Source organism: Pieris rapae, chromosome 17 (genome assembly GCF_905147795.1).
Source record: "Pieris rapae chromosome 17, ilPieRapa1.1, whole genome shotgun sequence".
In the NCBI taxonomy this organism is placed as follows: domain Eukaryota; kingdom Metazoa; phylum Arthropoda; class Insecta; order Lepidoptera; family Pieridae; genus Pieris; species Pieris rapae.
Genome location: NC_059525.1, coordinates 5,157,866 through 5,179,844, shown reverse-complemented (window position 1 = coordinate 5,179,844; position 21,979 = coordinate 5,157,866). Strand labels below are relative to the sequence as shown.

Here is a 21,979-nt window from a genome sequence, read left to right as displayed (position 1 = left end):
GCTTCTGATGGAATGGAAATATTACATCTAAAGAACGTGCTAATATTCGTATTTGCACACTTTCATGTAACTTAAAGCTAATAATCAATTATAATCCAACCCCAATATAAAAATAAAATATTATTCCAATTTCTCCGTTTCAACCAAAGTTTATATCTCTATGTCTTTCTCTTTTCATCACAGTGCAATCATAAATTAATGAACAGTAAGGGACATTTTAATGAAACTAATCTCCTATGAGTAAAACAACAGTGTGTCAGATTATTTTTGCATTTTTTACATTTTCATACATTCTTATTCTATCATTGTTACAGTATACTATTTACATACTATTCTAACATTCTTACATTATTATTCTGTTATTTTTTAATATTATAATTACAGCAATATTTATATGGTGATACTAACTATATTATTTGAGGGTATATATTATGTTGTATGTGCCCTTTTAAGTTAAGCGGACATTGGACATCCTGAAGGTACCTGTCAGGTATTACTGTCCTTGTCAATAATTGTATTAATTGAATAAATTTTCGGCGCACTCTGAACTCGTTATAGCCCACAGAACCTAGAATAATATATTATATTAATAAATAAGGCAGGATACATGAGTTACCCACTCATGTATGCACATCTCAAGGTAAATGTGTCTCAAAAATTTTTATTGTACCCGCTCAGACGTCCTTGTTTATACAGAATATTGTAGGAATAGTATTTTAATATATTATATAAAGGCAATATCTTATTACTACGCCATAAATTGGTCTATATTTAAAATTTTAAGCTTAAGCTTTCGAATGGATGAGGTTTTTGGCGTTAGCAGAATCCATTAATAGTATTATTAATAAAAGTGATTTTAACCCAAATAAATGTTTCTTTTTTAGTCTTATAGAAATCTTCGCAACATATGTTAAATATAGAAATGTATTAAAATATAAATTGTCAGTGATCTCACGAGTTTGTGGTTAGACAGAATGACTACGGACTAGAAGAGCGCTCCAAAGAGTTGCTTCCCTTTTAATTTATCAAGGAAATTAGTTCGAGCCAAATGAAAACTTTTGTTGTGTAAAGTTGCTAGAGCTATCAGGGTCGGATATCATTTAGAATGGTGATCGAAGAGCTTTATCTTAGAGACTTTATCTACGTCATCAGACCCAGCTCAGGTTTCATTAGATAGCTTTGAGCTATTAACAGTTTAATTTAGATTCTCTGATTTGACTATTCTTTAAATAGCAATCTTGAGGAGGGTTCAATTCTTCAAATAGAAACCCTCGGGCTGGCCTTAGCCGACCACTTATCAATTCAAATCATTTAAATTCCGTAAACCGATAACAATCAGTTAAATTGGCTGTAAAATTTAAATAAGAAACATTTAATACATATATATATTTTTGCCGTTCATAAGTGTACATTGTGTTACCTATATGAATAAATGATTTTAATTGATTGATAAACAGACGTAGAAATGTATCTGGCAAGTTTCATGGTTATAATAATGGCTTTGTTTGTTCCTTCATATAATAAATATATATTTAAATCTACCAATCAATCAATCTTACAACTGTGCTTTGTAAAACTGTGCTTTACGTTTTTGTTTCAATGTGTATTCCGTTTTGGCTTTTGTGTGTAACGTAATTGTTTGGATATTGTTTAGTGATGAGTGAGATTGTTTAGAGCTGTAGGAATACTTAAATAAATAAAAAAATAAATAAATGGGAGTCGTCTAAATAGTTAGTCTTTATAGAACAGTGTGGAAACGGGTAGGAGTCATCACGTGATCCTCGACTTTGAAATCGTTTTCTCTCGCGCTATAATTTCGTAGTTTATCATAAATAATATACAACTCCAAAAGTCGTAAAGACATTCCTGCGCTAAACTCAAGCCATTTGACAATTCATAGTCTAGTGATCTTAAAGTTCATGAGTTGGGCTTTCATATCTACTTCTTTTGTTAGATGAGAAGCCGCAAATGGCTTGTTTGTTGGTAATGGTTTGGTGAAGTGACGAAAACAATGGTATTTAAATAGACTAGTCTAGACGCGGTGCGTTAAACTTCGGCTTGTATTTAGACAAGTCACCTATATGAATATTTTAAAAATCATTGTTGTTGGTACATATTTTCATCACTCGCATGGCGCATTCTCCTTAAGCCAATAAAAATTAATTACAATATCATGATTTGTGAAAAGAATCAAAGAAGGTACAAATTTTTGGCGTCAATCTAACCCAACCTGTACAAAAGCGACAATTATAATTTAAAAAAAAGAATATACAATACATTATAAGTCCAAAAAAAGGTGGAGCCGACAAATGTACCTATAGTAGTCTATGGTCACGTTAGCTATGTTAGGAATGTGACGCGACCATTTGAATTAATTGATGATTGTAGTCGCCATTGTGGACGTGTCTTTATGGAAAAACAAAAAGCACCTTTTACTTTTCTTATTAATGAATAAATATTATCCAATACTTTATACATTCAAGTTAAAAGTCTGAAAGAAAATAGTTTTAAATAACACAATCATTCTTTTGTTATCAAGTGCACAGTGAACTGAATAAAATAGTTGAGGTGGAGATATTGCCACACTACGACCTGTAAACCATAGTACAATTGAAACAGTTGATAGAAATAAAAAGTATTTGAATCAATTTCATGAAGACATACTTACTTTTAATATAAGTACCTGAATGACCTTTTTTATAAAGTGTGTTTTTGGAAATTATATTTAAGTACGAATGAAATATGAATAATGTTTTTCGATCTCACCGACAGAATAATAAAAAAATATGTACTGGTTATTTAAAGAAAAAAATCATGAGTGTGATAAAACACGAATAAAATGACTGAATGAAAATGAATAAAATAAAATGATTTTAGCTTTAGATTACGCGTTTACTTAACAAAACTTGGGCATATGTAACCATCAGTAGTAGTAGACGGGAGATAGGTAGGCGTTTTGTTTTAATTGATCCTTTTAATCTGTGACCAAGTGACGTTAACATTGCGACACTATCTTGACATAGACAAATGGTCTCACTGGTCTGACTTACGCTCTAAGTGCAACTTTTAAATTAAACAAAAACTTTTCTTATATATATATAAAATTCTCGTGTCGCGGTGTTTGTAGTTAAATTCCTCCGAAATGGATTGACCAATTCTCATGAAATTTTGTGTGCAAATTGGGTATATCTGAGAATTAGACAACATTTATTTTTAATCCCCCTAAATGTTAAGGGTATTCCACACCTATTTTTTTAGATATTATTTTAATGATACAGCATTAAAAAATACATACAACCGCTATTTATTCTTATAAATGAGATACATGGCAAAACAACGTTTGCCAGGTCAGTTAGTATAAATATAAGAAGCTGTTTTTATTAAGTAGTTATTTTCCTTCACATTTGTACATCAAATAAGAATTCTATTGCGCGCGTAGTTTGGCATAACAGACTGTACATGCTACTGGCAGTGGTATCATTTAACATAACATGAGCTTTCGTTTTATATAAACGAAAGCTCATGTTATGTTGTGTCAATAAATTCGTCATATTGGTCAACGAAAACGAATGTATAAATATATATGATAATCCATATACTTCGATTAACCTGTAAATCACTTTAAACCGACAAACTCATTTACATATTGAAATGTTACAGTATGTACTGTATTATGTGATACTAATCACAATACAGTGCCATTACGGTGAATAATAATCCAAATTGACTCATTACGTCTAATTATCTTAATCTAGTTGATAACAACTATTATATTACTTAATAAAGCTCGAAAGTCTTAGACGTTTAACGTAACAGTTAAGTTACAGCCTAGTTATGATTTTATATCCTAGTCTGGTTCTGGTTTCGACTTCCAGGAGAAACAAAAAAAACCTCCTCTCTATTTCGGCTTTTTTGTCAATGTTTGATCGATGTTATCTTTGTCACAACAAGAAAATAAAAATAAAATAGAATACGTTTATTTTGGTAAAAAGATCATCAAGGTATCATAGGTAACCTATGAATAATACAAAGAAAGTTTGGTATACATTTAGGTTTTAAACGCGATCAAAGTGTAACAAAGCTGGTTTAAGCTGAGAAAGAAAGAAATCCAAAATTTAGATACATGTATATATACGTTATACGACTAATTTGTCAAGGAAATTTATTTAGGAAATGTGTCATGCTTCGTAATTCTTTTATTCAATACATTTGTTGTGTATAATCTCGACAAAAGAAAGCTTTCACAAACTCTCTAAAATGAAGTCAATATATTTTGCCTCAAGTGCGAATGCTCAAGGGCCATATAATTCAATGGTAGTAAACTTTTCAAATGGTAGTAAAGTTTAATTCCAAACAGCATTTACCTTAAATTTGTCACGCAGACCCAGGAGATTTCCTAAATTTATGGCTGCTTTCTTAATTATGTTGTAACAATATTCCTAATTATTATTATATTTTATGGAATAAGTCCAAATACTCTTTAAAATAATAATTTTATGGCATTTTTTTGGGAACTGAATACGGCAACACCTAGGCCAAGAGCTCTCTCAATTCTCATAATAAAGATTTAAATAAAACTGTTAAATAAGTATTCAGTTTTGTTTGACTTTTGAAGTTATACTTCTTTTGGCGCGATGGAGAAAAATGATGAGAGTGAATTTTTACGATACGCGCGAACACCGACACCTACAGCATGAAGTTTGTTCTAGGTGGTATGAAAATTTATAACTATGTTCAAGTTGTATATTCTAGTATTTTTATATGTAGAACACGTATTTCGTAAGGGTACAATTAAACACTGTGAATAAATAAATATTATTTTGGTGTTTTTATTAAATCAATTTCATATACGACGGTGATACTAATAAGTTATTATTTACTAATAATTTATATATATATATATTCAATATTAGTGATAAAACTGATTTGAATAAACTGTTTTGAGTGCATTTATAGACTTGAGGTTAATTGTCGGTATGTATATAATTAAACAAACTCAAATCTTTATAAACTGGTCCGCAATTGAGGGTCACGAATATCAAAAGTAAATGTTATGTGAAATTGTGTCATTTGTGATTAGCATTAAAACTATAACGAATCACAAACGCAACTATATTAATTTTTACGTCTTTAAGCTCGGAAAGCAAAAATCTTACCTGTTATCATTTGACTGGCTGTCATCAGTAATTTAACGTCATTATGAATGTCTTGAGTTTCCAACTTGACAGTGACATTTAGGGGATCCAATTCAGCACCCTCTCTGCCGTGAAGTGTGACAAGCACTGCTGTTGTCTTGCCTGGTACTGCTACCTCTGGGGCTACCACTGAGAAGCCACTGTAACAAGAGAGACGGGAACTATGTAGTATGTCCTTGAACTGTGCTTGTACGGTATACAACCGTACAGGTAATTGCAATGTATATGACACCATGCAACACTTCTTTTTTATAGATCAGGAGGCAAACGGGCAGGAGGCTCACCTGATAACACGATTTACTTGTGTATTCATTTTCATTAAATTTTATTATATCCACTTAAGTTAGTTCGCATTCAGACGTCGTACCAGCCGCGACTCTTATCCCAATCTCATCTCACCCCACTAGTTTAGTCTAGTTTGTAGCTCTTTTAATAAATAATAATGTCTATAAATATCTCTATAAGTATCCCAATCCCCGATCAATTCGATAAATGCTTATTGAAAAAAACACCTCATTGAAACTGGTTTATTTATCAGAATTTATAATTATATAGTTTAAAATTAAACTGCTCTTCACTGATCCCGTGCCTTACAACTTGGACATGGTTCATTACCAATTATATAGGTAACATATAAAATCCATATTATTTTTAATTTTATTAGGTACGGTGTTTTAATGGCGAAGTAAATATCAAACCAAAACGCAAAATAGTTTCGCAGTGTGAAAATTGTCCATAAAATCAAATCTAGTACGAGTTTAGGAAAATTTAAATATAATAAATAAAGTGTTTGCGGAAAAATACCAGGAAACGCGCTGCAGTGCGACAAATCGTATGGACACGTAGAAAATTGTTGTATTCTCAATTTGCAACGGAAATAGTGGATTTTGTTTGATCTACACTCTCTTATTTGCTCACAATTTAGAAGTTCCGTTCATGTTTTCGCACTTAAAGTGAACGATACCTATTTAGGTCAATTATATATAAATTATTTCATTATAAAATATTAGGGTGTATTAGAATAATTTGCACAAATTACGTTTCTTTCACTTGATCTTGTAGTGGAATGTAGATTTAGATTAATTGTATATTATTTATTTATTATTTACACACTTTTGTCTTTTTATCATCGCGTAAGAAATATTTAACTTGACACGATGGGACTAATGCGTTTAAAAGGTTAAAAAACCGTCTTCTTTATGGTTTCTGTTGCATATTCTCCATTTAAAATGAAATGCAGCTTAAGTCAATTTATTCTCTAATAAAGCATGAATGAACCATACATTCAGCATTTAATTCTATAACATGTGTTCTGCCTTAAGCGCTACAAAATAAATATAGCAATTTCCTTATATTCTATTTGGTATAAGATACGTGACGTTTTCTCCCAACAACGCAGAACTAATAATGTTATAAACTAAGCATCTTAACCTAAAATAAAATAGAGTCCTCGAAAAGTCCAAAGATCTATGACAAATTGAAAGTTCCTATTTCTTCTAAGGGTGGTTAACGTCACACTTTGACGAGGGTTAAATCCTACTCGTGGCTCTAGGGATTTCATCCTTCAGGGCTTTTTATGTCCAAAACACTTATAAGTAAATGCATTTCATTATCCGACATAAAACGTATTAAGGACTATTTGATAATTGCGATGTTTTAACTTATTTATTTTTACTATTTATATAATAGCGTGGCCATGGTAATCAAATTCGAAACCTGTAATCTACATTGTATTAGTTCGCGGAGGTGAGAATGAAAAGAGTGCGCACTACAGATTCTATTGACGAATGACAATCAAGCGAAATGCGTACTTTTCAATAGCGTAAACACAAATTATTACTTTGGGTGAAGTAGGACTCATTAACCTCGTTTAGCTTTACAAAGTCAAAAAAAAGGAAGTTTCATAAACTTAAACTAATATATAGCTTCAATGATAATAGTAGGTCTCTAATAAAATAATAATTTTTGATTGTCTCTGTAAAAAATTGTTGACTATATTAAGAAGAATATCACATCATTATTTAGATGAAATTATGGTTCCTAAATGTTCTCTTAACAGGTGTAACGTATAATAGCGTAGGTTCTTTGAACACTATTGTATACATTATGTATTGTCTTTATAATTAAATATACTCTATATTTAACAGTTAATAATAAAACAGACACTCAACAAATAACGATGAACAATTTCGTAATAGTAACGAAACAAAATACCTTTCCATTTCCGTAATTGAGTGGATTAAAATGCAGGAAAACCAAAAATCAATCGCGAACACAAAATTAAATTTGGCATCACAAGCTGAACAATATTTTTCAACGTTAGCAATTCACAAAATGGATACTTGCCAACTCTCTCCATAATCGATACTGGTCCCTTGAGAAAGATTGCTTTAGTCAAGTGCAGCATTTTTTGTTTGGAAAAGAATTGCCATTGCGAATAAATGTTTTAAACTTTCATTATTTACGTAAATGTGAATTGTATTAAATGAATTAGCTGTGGAAAGAAAGTTTAATAATGGCGATGAATAACAATTTTATATGGTTTATTTACTAGTGTTTTACCATTATAATTTATTCATGTTTATATTATTTAACTATGGTAATAATAGCCTTGTCTAATTTAAATACAAAAAATATATTTGAGTACTTTAATAAGGCTTACATTAGGTTTATGTTATAATTATTTTTAATGTTAGTACACGATCACCGACCAAATGAAGGCTTCCTCCGAATCCTTCCATTTGTCTCTGATCATCCCTACCAATTTTTAAATAATGCTATCTCTTTTATTTCTTCTTTCCAGGAATCTGGTAGGCGTCCTCTATTTTTATTTCCACGTCGCTTTTAGGCTAGGGTCCCTATTACCTCCGTCATCACAAACGCGGGCGATGGTACCGGCTCACTTCCAAATTAACTTTTTTGAATGTATTAGACGTCTGTTATGTTTATAAGTCTTTAATTTTAAACCGTAGAATAAAACGCTCCATAGCCAAAGGGCTAACTCGTTGCTTCATATATGGTATACTCATATGTTACCTTAGAGGGATATATACACACACGTTCATATTTTGAATGTCAAATAAAATACTTTGAATTCAATATACTTGAATAAGATTATATTTTTGTTTTTATTGTTTGATAATTTTGATCTTCAATCAACATTAAAGTACGCATTTCAAATTATCGCATTTTCTTGTGTGAAAAAAAATCAATAAAAATAACTCAGGCCCATTTGGTAAGATTGGAACTTAACATTTCTGCTCGTGCTCTGAAAGCAACCTATACGGATAAACCGAACAATAAATATAAAATAAATCGGTTAGATAATATCTAATATCAGCGGAGAAAAACGACCCTTTTCCAACTGGCTTACACCGATACTCGAATATATTAGGGTTTGAGTATATCTTGATTGTGCGAGATTCGGGCTAATATTAGAGTTAGAGAAAATAAAAACCGTATAAAACGGTAAAAACGCGTTATGAAGGAAAAATTAGATTATTAATTTTCCCTTTAGAGGCTGACGAGAACAGGGGAAATCTGAACGTGAGTTATTTATCTTTAACATTTGATTATATATACAAATCCGTTTTTATCTAAATATAAACTATATTTAGACCAGTGTTGTTAATGATTAACTTACATAAATAAACCATCATTAGTATTATATTAAATGCTTATTTAAAATATTAATATTTAAAGTTATATTTCGTTAATACTCAAATAAAGTGTACATATGAACAATATTCTTAACCTACAAATATCAAAGATTATTTAAATGTATAAATAGAAAACTAAAAGTATGGTCTTTATGCACTGCTACTTTTAATACTGGCAGCATTTTCTCAATGTATTGCGATACTTATTCGTTTAGCAAGGAAAGCTACAGAACTGTGGTAACCGGTACTATCTACCCGACAACAACTTAAATCTTTAGTCATCGCCTTAGCACATGAACCCCATGGCGCAAGAGGCACTAATCAAAACGGAACAAAATCAAAGTGGGAGGAAAGACACTAATATTTAAGAGATTTATAATTTCCCGCCTGCTCTGCCAAGGGATCAAATATATCCTATCCGGCCTCTTGCCATCGTCGTAGCGATATTGACGAAATCAAGAGGGCGGCGTATGATGCAATTGACAAAAACTAATATTATATTGGGTTGTCTTAATGTTTTTGTTCAGCCTTTAGGAACAACATATTGTATTAAATGCTTATCAATCCGGCACATTGTCACAACCCCACTGTAATACACTTTATGTTTTTAACCATTAAAGTCAGTTTACAGCTTCTAACAAAGTTGTTTCATTTATGTAAATCCCTTCGCCGCAGAATCTCATTCTTTATGTTTTTTTGCAATTCGAAATTTGAAAAAATAATAAACCTATGTTTTGGAATTCGATTAATATTATTCGTGTTAAATCTTCCGGGCTTTCAAACATAGACCACAAAGTCAATGGGTGAATGCTAAATAACTTAGGAAAGTAGGGACTTCCAACTCATTCCGTTTTCTTAAGTGTTTATTTAGGCAACGCTAACTTTACCTGGGTATATACGGTTACGAATTGGTAATTTATGCAATGAGTTTAGTAGACTGTAGTAATGGTCAGTGAAACAGAAGTAGGGAAGTATAATTTATATATCCTCTATTTGTAATATATGTTTTACATATATAGGTATACTCTAATGGTAGCCCAAAGCTTAGTTTGCTCTTAAGCAAGGGTTACTAGTCTTAACGCCTGACTGACTATCTAAGCACAAACATTTCAACCAAAACATGTAATCCTTGATTACTCTTATTCCACCAATATTAGCATTTAAGTTAATTCAATTTATAAGACTACTTTTATATTAAATTAACTATGGACTACTACGTAATGGATTTAAAATAATGTTTACGATATTAGAGATTAATATACTAACCAGCTCTGACAGCAACTATCAACTGAAACGTACTCCTCATTTATATTATTAAGGTGGAAATTCTATACATAAGTTAAAACAAGTGGGTTTATTTAATTATGAGCTCCCCAGTATCTTTTTTAGCAATCGGCAAATATAAAACTTTGATGAAAGTTATTCCAAAGAAATTTCTAGAGGTCACTTTTAAAATTCACATTGAAACTCGTAACTGCGTGTTCTGAAGCATAAAAGGCTCAATCAAGCGAAGATTTTGTTGATTCGCCCTACAAAAGTGAACTATCACCCCGAAGACTGAGGCCACTGGGTCGGGCGAGATGAATAATTCATTAAGATGTAATGAGCTACCGAGTTTTCAGTACTCAATTTATACTCGTGTTTTTCTAAGGCGTATTATGGATAAGATTATTTTGGAATGTCTTATTGCGCCTACCATTAATTACAATATGTATTATACAATACATATTATACTGATATACATCTTGCTAATTATTTTCATTACTAACTTCTCAAAATTATGCAGCAGTATTATACACCAACGAATGTGCCAAGCCCCGAAGACTAAGAACATTTACTACACTACACTAAGTATCACTTAACATCAGGTGAGCCTCCTGCCCGTTTGCGCCCTGTTCTATAAAAAAAGCGGGACATTATAATTTATAAACAGGATATCGTAATGTATTTGTGATCTTAATGTCTCATCTTATTTCCCATTACCTATGTTTCTTAAAGCCGGTATGGGAAATTGTAGAAAGGAGAGACTCTTTATATAAAATTATTATTATTAATGATGTCTGCTTAGCGTGGCTGAAATTAACTTTAAAAATGATTTTTATGAAAATTGCCTTCAAATTAATTAGAAAATAACATTGACCTTTTCGTGGAAGTGGGAATTTGAAAAGGAGCTCGGAGAAAAAATGTAGTTTCTAAGGAATGTTGCATTTAAAAATTAAAATTAAAACAATATTAAATTTGAAAACAATTCTACCCTTATTTGATTTAAATATATTTTTTATTTATCTATTCAATGTAAATTTGCAAAAGTAATTTAAGCAGCTGCATAAATTTTGCTCTAAAGTACAAAGATGTTAATTATTTACGGTATTAAATAATTCATTGCAATCCATTTCAAATAAATTCGCCGATAGCGCTGTATTAGAGATAAAAGGAAGCAGTTCTATTTCAATTGTATTTGAAAAAATGTAAATTTTGACTAATTAGTGTTTAAACTATCATCATTTATTTCCATATATTAGATACTAGCTGTTACCCGCGACTTCGTCTGCGTAGAACTACTACTTCGTGTAAATTTGTTTGGACTGAATAGGCTCTGAAACTATAATGAAACGATTCTAATGAAGCCGGCACATTGAATTATTGAGATTAACATAGGTAGACTTTTCCTGACCCTGATCCCTGACTTAACTTAGTTTAATACGTTTTTGTATACGACATTTTTTGTTTTTCCTTCTTTGGTCAAAACATGTAGGTTTTGTGGACTCGATACTCGTGAGCACGCCACATACAGTTGCCCATGGGAGAAACAGTTTTTTTCTAAATGAACACCAGCTACTTTGAGTGTCTGTCCTTGAGCTTTGTTTATCGTCATAGCGAATGCTGCTTTCAGGGGAAATTGTACTCTTTTGAATTGGAATGGCAAATCGGTAGGGATTATTGGAATACGGGGAATTAACACTTCTTCTCCCTTTGCTGTTCCTGTCATAATTATTGCTCTCACAATATTGCGTCCCAGGTGTGTAATTTGTAGAGGTGTGCCATTACACATTCTTGGTGCGTCAAGATTTCGCATCAACAGGACCGGGACACCTACTTTTAGCCTCAACTTATGGGAAGGCACCCCCGATAATTCTAAGGAGTTAAGAAATTCTACAGGGAACGATGTCACTTGGTCAGTGTCCATGACATTGTCTACGGACAGATACTCAACAAAATCACCTTCCACATCTGACATGATTTGTTCGTTGATCTGCCCCACTACTTCGTTTGTCGGTGCTAAAATTGCCCTTTCGCACAGCCATTGTCTGTTCTTCATATTGGTTGCAAGATCGGGATAGACGTTATTCTTTAAGTCATCCATGTTACAGACAACATTACAAAATTCACGATTCAATGTAATCATTCCGTCACTATTTGTTTCCATACGGTCTTCTCCGATTTTCAGAAGAGCATCCGCATATTGCACCAATTGTGTATCACTGTGCAGTTGTACTCGCATATTTGTAGTCAGACAAAAAATTTTTACATGCACCCATAATGGAGACGCTTTTAAACATGCATTTATTTCATCTGCCGGCGTGCCTCTAGTAATTACCGGCAGAGTCTGTCTAAATGAAAACGTAAAGAAAGCGAATACGTTGCAGCTCAAAATTGTAGATATCGCATGCGTCCGCCAACGACGTCTGCCCTCACGTGTCTGCCCGTTCGGGTAAGCATACTTTGTGATCTACACTCCTCCCACCGAGCCATCCGCGTCCCCCGCACGTCTTTGCCGCCGCGCCGCGCAGCGCGCCCGCGCCCGCCAGCCCCGCCACACCACACCATGCATCGTCACGCTCACACATTCATAGTGTATAGGCCGATGGGCCTGATGGACATGTCAGGCAGAAAGTATTCTAAAAGCTGGCTAGGAGTATTTGAATTATGCGATACATAACTGCACCCCGCGTTTTCACCCGCATAATTCCGGGATCGGGATCGGGATAAAAAGTAAAGATGTCCTTTCCCAAGGTTCCATCTATCTCTATACCAAAATTCATCAAAATCGGTTCAGCGGTTTAGGCGTGAAAACGAAACAGACAGACTGTCTATGTCTTTCCCCAAGGTTCCATCTATCTCTATACCAAAATTCATTTAGTAGGCATATACGATACATAACTGCACCCTGCGTTATCTATCACTCGCATAATTACGGGATCGGGATCGGGATAAAAGGTTGCCTTTGTCCTTTTCCAAGGTTCCATCTATCTCTATACCAAAATTCATTTAGTAGGGATATACGATACACAACTGCACTCTGCGTTTCCACCCGTATAATTCCGGGATCGGGATCGGGATCTGGATAAAAAGTACCCTATGTCCTTTCCCAAGGTTCCATCTATCTCTATACCAAAATTCATCAAAATCGGTTCAGCGGTTTAGGCGTGAAAAGGTAACAGACAGACAGACAGACAGAGTTACTTTCGCATTTATAATATTAGTAGATATCATTGTCATTATCATCTTATAAGACTCCTGCGTTCAGTGATACAATTATTGTTTGATAAAAATTTATCCTTGCCTTAAGCAAGCGTCTGGGACGACAGTTGGTAAATAATTAGAAACGGCTGTAGAAAAAATATAACAACCAAATCTTGTTACAGTATTTTTAAATTGAAATTTTAATTAAAAATTGAATTGACTTGTAACTAAAATGGGAAATCAAAAAGCCTAATTATTGGTTTGAAAATTGTTATACAAAATGAAATATTATTATTATTTAAAACATTGTTTTATACCGCGTACACCAACTCTACGGCCGCAGACGAGAACTTTATATGTAATTACTAATTACTTTGGTGGGTTGGTGGCATTGTGTGTGCATTTAACTATAGATTAATTCACGAGTGGACAAACGATTCGATCGAATATGAGTGGTCTTAACCTTGGCCAAGTGGCTTAAACATGTGTCCCCTGAAGTTGTGAACTTTTATTTGATTAGTATATATATTATCAGATAACATAGAGTAAGAAATTAACAAATAAAATGACTAAACATAACCAAATTAAATTACACGAAATTAACCACAAATTCAACAACAATAGTAACGTCCTATATCTAGTGCGAGCGTCGAAGAAGTGCGCCCGACCATACAGCGCGCCGTGCTTATATAGCCTGAAAACCAGTTTAGTCCAGTATACCCCACTGCTACACGTCACTTGACTTTTTACAGCTTATTATAGATTATTAAGTAAGCAACGGGCGAAAGTATAGCTAAAAAACGATCTCTTCTAGGCAACCGTAGTCCTTACTAGGGTCTCCTAATAAAATACAGATTACAATGTAGACTAAAACAAATACAAAAACCAACATCTCAGATAAATTTTTAAGAAAACCAGAGCTATTCTTTAGATTTACAATTTTATTTATGTTCGTTCATACGTTCTGTCAGATTAGTATGTTATGAAACGTCAAGGAAATTTGATGTTACCTTAACAGTATTAGTTAGCGACTTTTGTTATAAATAAACCCTGGAAATACCAAAACTGGTCTCATTTAAAGGGCGCGGCACCCTAAAATTTTATGACGGCCCAGAAACTTTGACTATAATCATTCTTCAAAGGGCTTGCAAACAATGGTCGAGGGATTATTTTGTTCCGTAGAGTCATTGGCTTAACGACATCTTAACTATGCTCATGAGAATTGTTTTGGTGTATTTTAAAGTTGTATAATGTTCAGCATAATTCCACTTCTTAATTTTCTGTTGTTGGGTACATTTAATGTAAATTAGATCGTTAAAATTATATTTACCCAGCGTGCGTCGAATTATATAATACAAAATATATTATAACTTTACCAATGAGAGATATCGACACAAAAGCATGCAATAACTTTTGGGTGCTTGAAGAAGTCATGAAATAAAGAAAACTAGCATGGTAATTAAAAGGCCGGCAACGCACTCGCGAGCTCTCTTCCATTGGGAGTGCCCATGGGCGGCGGTATCACTTAACATCAGGTGAGCCTCCTATCCGTTTGCCCCCTGTTCTATAAAACAAAATGCGACACAATTTTAGACACTTCTAAAATATGGATTTCAAACTTGGGCGCCCACTAAAGAGCAGCATACAAAGCTACAGGTGTATCAAACATTGACGGAACGATGTTTGATAGGGAAGAAATACAGCTTTAAGAAGATCATATATGCACGTTACAATAAACATAGATAAGGTAGTGAAATCGGCGGGGTACATAGTAAGAGGAACAGAAAGGTGAAGCAGGAACTACCTAACTGGTGACCAAGGTACGATAAAGAAGAAGACTACGTATAGGGTGAATACTTGGTCTAAGTTAAGCAAACAGAAAGCGTTACATGCCAGAAAGTGGCACACTGCAGAGAGGAATGGCGGGATTTAAAGGAGGCCTTTGCCAAAAACGGGAACATAGTTTCCATAAAAACGGAAAAAGGAATAAATGTAAAAGTATCTCAATTAAACGGCTATAATTATATTATTTATAATATTACCATATTTATAATTATATTTTTAAAAACTTGAGAGGTGTCAAGGGACACCCAGATGGAATAGGCTTTAGTAATAATTGGCTTGTGGTAATTGAAGTAGGAAACATATGTTTTTGATTCTATTTTATGTCTTGAAAAAACTGCATCGATGGTAGTATTATATTTTGTTGTTTTTATTTCTTATCCCTAGGAAAAGAAAAAAAGACTACATTACGAGGTGTTCCCAGGCGGTCACCCATCTAAGTACTTCGTAACAACCTCGTGATCGGTCGAGAACCGGTGAATTACAACAACTATAGCAAAAAGTGTCGTGACATCTTTTCGTAAGAATTATTTAAAGAATTTTCCGACTAGCCACTTTTCACAACGCGCGATAAGGAACTTCGTTCCAAAAATTTAAATGATCCTAAAGAGGTTTAATGAGAAAAAAAAAACTATAACATTTTTATTAAAATATCTCAGCTGCGTCCTTATTTAAAAACCGTTTAATATTAAACGACACAAAGCCTTCTGTTCGTGACTTTATTGGCAATAGTCAGCGTTTTAGATGATTGATGGAAGGTCTTAACGATGCCTCTCAGCCGGAGAGTCAGCTGTCAAATTAATTATGATACCTTTGACATTCCACTTGTTCCCGCAAGACAAGGATTTAATGGGGTATTATTATTCAATTAACGGGACTTGTTCGTTAGCTGAAAATGATTCTTGCCGAAAGCCGTTGTTTACAAGGAGGCAAAATGTTGCTAATTAAACTATCTGTCAAAACCATTAAAACCCAAAAAATAATGTTTTATTGTATGTTTATTCCTTTTTAGGTATATTAATGAGCATGCTTTTATTAAAGAAACCACAAAGTCGACGAGTTCTATTGACATGTTTATAGTTATTTACTTGAATTATATATTTTTTGCAATGTAGTGAAGAAACAATGCAATTACTTAATGACGACTTTTGGGCTTTGTTTTCGAATTATTTAACTACAAATAACGAAGGCAAGTATAATACATTAACAACTCGACGTTTTGACTTCTGAACATCATTGTGAACAGGTCATATAGGAAATATTAAAAAAGCTTCATCTCCTGAACTAGTTCATTAAAAAGTGTTGATTTAAAAAATTCAGATACATTCACATCCGCCGACGTGTTTACACACGACTCACACTTGACACGTTTTCACTTTCATGAAATTAAGCCTTTACTTTTCAGTGTCAAGAGTGTGACATGGACATGATATTTGGGGCAACATTTTTAACCTAGAACGGGTTTCGAGATTAACACTGTTATAAGAGTTGGTCATCCTTTGAATCTTCACAGTCATTAGAATATTTTTTTGGTTTTATAAATGTGATTTTCTCATATTAAATATAAAATTTTATTAACTATAACTATATTATATATATTCAATAATTTTATATATTTATAAGCTAATATAGACCCCTAGTATAATGAGACAGTTCTTCCTAACTTAACTGTGCCTAATAAACACAGATTTATGATAACTTAACAGTGAAACGACCAAAGTTAAGCAGTGTAAATTGGTTTAGGTTTTATTAACAAGGGGTTGAATTTCAATGTTTAAAGGAACTACCTACGTCGTTTTTACGCAGAAAAATTATTAACAATTTCAAATGAAAAGCAATAACAATATTACATAGACTTTGTTTTATTTCAAACTTAATTATTTGCCGCTTCAGTATTTTACGTAGATTGAAATCATGCATATAATTTTCATAAGATAACCACAAGACCACCTTATAATCAATAATATACTTACGTTGTACATTTCGCAGCGGTCGCCGTTGAAATGCAAAGCGCCAATACTATCAATTCGACGGCCATTTTGTTTACCCTGTCAGCACATTTCCGGTTTCAACTCTGAAAGAAAAAAAATTGAAAATAATTAAATTATAATATATATAACTTAAATTTAATAACCAAATGCGTAAAGGAGTAATTCGCGGCTAGGTAGTTTTCTTTTAATTTAGAAAAAGACTGTAATGTTACAGAGTTTAATTAGAAAAGTCGATTATTAACAGTATAACTACATTTGACAAGATAATCAATCAAATAGAAGACATCAACAATTATAATTATCACAATTTCATGATTATTTGAAAAGTATAAAAGTGTTAAAAATACATTATAATTCCTGACGCGTAATACGTCATTTGTAAAATAATGTATGCAAGTAATGGAAGCAGTGAAATGTATTTTTTGTTTTTTTTTTGAAAAATTGTGAAATATTAATCCCTGGACATGATGGCAGGGGAGTAGAGTAAATAATAAATTAAAAAATATACATTATAATACATATTACTTTCCTTAAACATATATGATGAGGAGATTTTAAAAGCAATATATTTTTACCTTATTTACTGGCGAAGTATCCATAACGCTATTAGCGAGTGCTTTGAACACAACGTTCTAACTTAGCATTAGGCATTACCAACTTCAAAAGGATCTCATGAAACATTCACGTCAGAATATGGAGCTAAACCAACCAAGGGAAATATTTTAACGAAAAAAATATATCCTTTTTTCACGTAATGCGACGGGAAACCAGTGTCGTACAAAGAAGGGCCCTTCAGAACCCTGAGAACCCTTACATAAACCTAACAAAGGTGCTAACAGTTAGGCTTGTGTATGGGGACCGATACAGGGGCGAATCTAAAAATGGGCCCAAAACATTTTGCGTCAAACAGACATGCCATTTACTTTCGATTTGCATGTTTTATTAATCCTAAATTGTTAGCAACTGCCGTTTCTTTATTTTTAAGAGTCTTTAAATTCTATATTTGGTTTTGTTTTCTTATAATAATGATGTTAAATATATAAGTATTTGTACTGTTTTAATTAAAATGTAATTCAAAGTTTAATTCTATCTGACAGAGTATAAACAACAAAACAAAATATAAGCGTAATTTACAGAAAAAAAATACTGTTTAATATTTGTTACCTAATTCACAAAAATATCAAAGGTAGTTTACAATAAGTAAAAGATCCAAGAGACTAGTCAAAGTATAGTATTTCCTTTGAATAAAGTAGGCATAAATAAGGGGCTCCCGTGACCATAATACCCTCATGTGATCGCAGATGTGTTAGACAGGTAACATAAATTGTATAACCCTTTTACCACACGTATTACGAAAGTAAATCGCTAATGATGTTAACAGCTAATTTCTAGAACAATGTAGTATTTTATGTTTTACTTGTATGAAAAAGGTTAATCGTGTAATCAATTGCATAATTATATAGTAATGATTCGTTAAGTACACGTACCACTTTACAAGCATGCTTATAGCTTGAAATAAAATTTTAAGTAGAATTTCTATGGAGCATTGGGAACAATTTAAGTCTTAATATAGCACCTTGTGAAGCACCCTAGGTCTAACCGCAAAAGTCAGATAGCGTTACCTTCGACCCCTTGCCCTCTCGCCCAGTTAGTTGGTGAAGCCTTTATACATAAATATTTAATACTTTATTTATATAAAAATAAAGCAACGTTTTCCTTGATTTAAATCATTAAACTTAAAGGTATAATATTACAGTTATAGTTCAAAACAGAATTTGTCACAATCATAGACGTTAATTAACCAGAAATTACCTTGCAGCAGCGTTACCTAATATTTATCAAGATTAAACACACACAAATATGATTAAATACATTAGTGTCAAATATTTGTATAGAATATTTATAGATATAGCGGATGTATATGTACAGAAACATGCTAAACGAAACTAATAAACCAATATCAAAGTCTTAAACAAAAGAACGTTATTTAAATTATTTAATTACAATTTTACAGCTACTTTGTACTCAAACACGGATTCTTTTATTCGCCTATAGACAGTTTTACTGTGCCAAGATCACCTTCCATTTATCGTCAGATCTTGATGAACCAACTAAGAATACCATCTTATGTATAAAAGTCTCGTGTCGCGGTGTTTGTGGTTAAACTCCTCCGAAACGGCTTTCCCGATTCTCATGAAATTTTGTGTGCATATTGGGTAGGTCTGACAATCGGATAAAATGTATTTTTCATCTCCCTAAATGTTAAGGGGGATGAAAACCTATTTTTTTTTAATTTTAGATTTTTTTTTATGATACTGCATTAAAAAATATATACAATCCCTAATTTTCACCGCTCTACGATCAACCACTATTTTTTATTAGAAATGATATGCATGACAAAACGACGCCAGGTCAGCTAGTTTTATTATAATTATATTAGAAACCTGAAACATTTCTGTCGTCATTTAACGAATAATTTTCGCACTTTATTGTGGCGCAAATACATGAAGAGTGTTATGTGTGAGCATTTAAGCGAGTATAAAATAAACAAACAGAGGAATAACGTTTTTATTTCCACGTTGGAAGGTTTATTAAGTTACGTAGTGTTTACTTGGATGAGATGAAAGCGTTCGTGGGATGAAATTCTGGTATATTACTTTATTCATAGCTGCTTAAGGAATAAAATCTATTGCAAATATTATAATATATAATACATATCTGACCTATTATTTTATAACAAGCGACAAACGGGCTTGCCTAATGTTAAATGATAAATGCTCATGGACACTCACATTAGAAGGCTCGTACGTGCGTTTCCGAACTTATAGGAATAGCAACATAGTGTCATCCTTCAAAAAATGTAGACTTGAATTTTTTATAACATGTATTTATGATCATTTTCAATGTATGAAAGGGAGCAAGCGATAGAGGTATGTATGGATTTTCAATGACACAAATAAAGGCGCAGACAAGGTCAAATAAAATATAAATATTTAAATAACAACTGAAGTAATCAGTAAAAAAAACAGCAAATAAAAAGACGGCAAACGATAAACATGTGTGTTCAATCCTATACATTTTCATTAATAAAGTTCTTCACCCAACCCAATAAAGCCAGCGATATTCATTCAACGATATAAATTAATGATAAAATACAAGGGAAGGCTTTACGGTCTGTTATCACGGAAATAGTATAACTATTTATATATTGCCTTATTGCAATTGTTAAGTCGAAACGCAGGCTTATTTGAATATTTCATTAAGTTATATACATAGTAATGCTTTATAGGCAAATACTTGTTCGAGTTTTATTATGTAGTGCTGCTGAAGTTTTTATAAACACTTAAATTTTTGCAATTTGTATATATGTGATTACATTATATACTATCATATATTATGTCGAATATATGATAGTATATAATGTAATCACTAAACTGTTTTAGTCTCAATGCGTATCTAATACGCATTCAAGATTGAATTTAATAAGAGACGTTGTTCTGTTTCAAAACGATTTTCGAATATTTATGAAAACACACGAAGTATTTCATCAAATCGACGCGATAGAATATAATATAAATATTTTTTATCAATTTTTTTAATTATCTTTAATAACTCTTTTAATACAATTAAATAAACTATAATATTATATACGTTTTAATATAGAAAGTGATTTTACAATAACCTAACTACTCATATTTGACCGACCTAATAACGATTATAATTTGTATGTTCTACGATAAATAAGACATTTAGATAAAGAAAAATATAACTCAGAATATATAAATCTTGATTGTAAGAAAAACAAAACCCTTGGTGTCGTTCGGTAAAAATTAAAACGCCAACTCAGGCTTAAATTTTCGCATCACGACACAAGATAGCTACAAAAATTTACGAGCTGATAAACGCCTACCATTTAACCTAGACCCTTTTGGACAGCGGTGTTTGGGCTATTTATTCTTTTTCGAAATAAAGAAGAAATAAATTTGGGGTCATCGTATAGTGGTCGTTTTATAAACTTGTCTGTTAAACGGATTACTACGATTAAGTTTGAGTGATCACTGACCCATATAGATTGATCCATGATTAGCTACAAAGCTAATGACCGCTTAAAGCTTTTACGATAGGTCAGCAATATTCTTTAAGTTGTAATTCTTTAATCATTCATTACATCAACTCAGAGACCTAGTTTTTTATATAACACGACTTTATATTGACGGGTGCTACTTGTGGTGACTGGTCGTACTTGATTGCCCTTGATTTGAGAACTAGCCGTAAATGTGAAATTAGAAGCATTTAATGTATATTTCTTTTTTTTGACGTTCATAAGTGTACATTGTGTTACCTATATGAATAAATGATTTTTTATTTTGATTGACCTTTATTCGTTATACGTTTCGATTTAAGACGAAAACTATTATTCTTTAGGGAATAAAAGCATGGAACCCACTGGCCTATAAACTAGATTTAGAAATGTGTCAACTAGTTCCAAAGTTTTACAATCGTTGTATACAACATACATGTTGGCTTTTGGTTTCAGAAGTTTTCGAAGATAACAATTTATAAGTCACTTATAGGATTAAAGTTTGAAATTGTAAAATTCCTGTCACAAGTTGACTGCACTATGTATGTGTGATACAAGGCTAAATTAACCATGAGTATAGCAAAAACTTTCTTGAAGCATTTTACTTCCAGATCGAGACTTCGCATACCGCATCTTCTCTATCCCCGGGGTTTCTTTCCTAGTACCTCCAAGTTCTCTTACGGCTTAGGTTTCCCATACTGGTGGTGTAACTTATGGTGATATATAACTAAATATATCATAAATACA

General features: G+C 32.4%; 1 protein-coding gene across 1 annotated transcript in view; it reads right to left on the bottom strand.

Moving 5' to 3' along the window:
* Positions 1 to 21,979, bottom strand: part of LOC110995679 (C3 and PZP-like alpha-2-macroglobulin domain-containing protein 8) — a 147,325-nt gene that overhangs the window by 72,156 nt on the left and 53,190 nt on the right. Inside the window, exons 2-3 of the mRNA XM_045631886.1 lie at positions 17,134 to 17,234; positions 5,157 to 5,335 (exon numbers count right to left, since the gene is read on the bottom strand). Coding sequence (XP_045487842.1) covers positions 5,157 to 5,335; positions 17,134 to 17,198 — 244 coding nt within the window. The 5' untranslated portion in view covers positions 17,199 to 17,234. The remainder of the gene's footprint in view (positions 1 to 5,156; positions 5,336 to 17,133; positions 17,235 to 21,979) is intronic.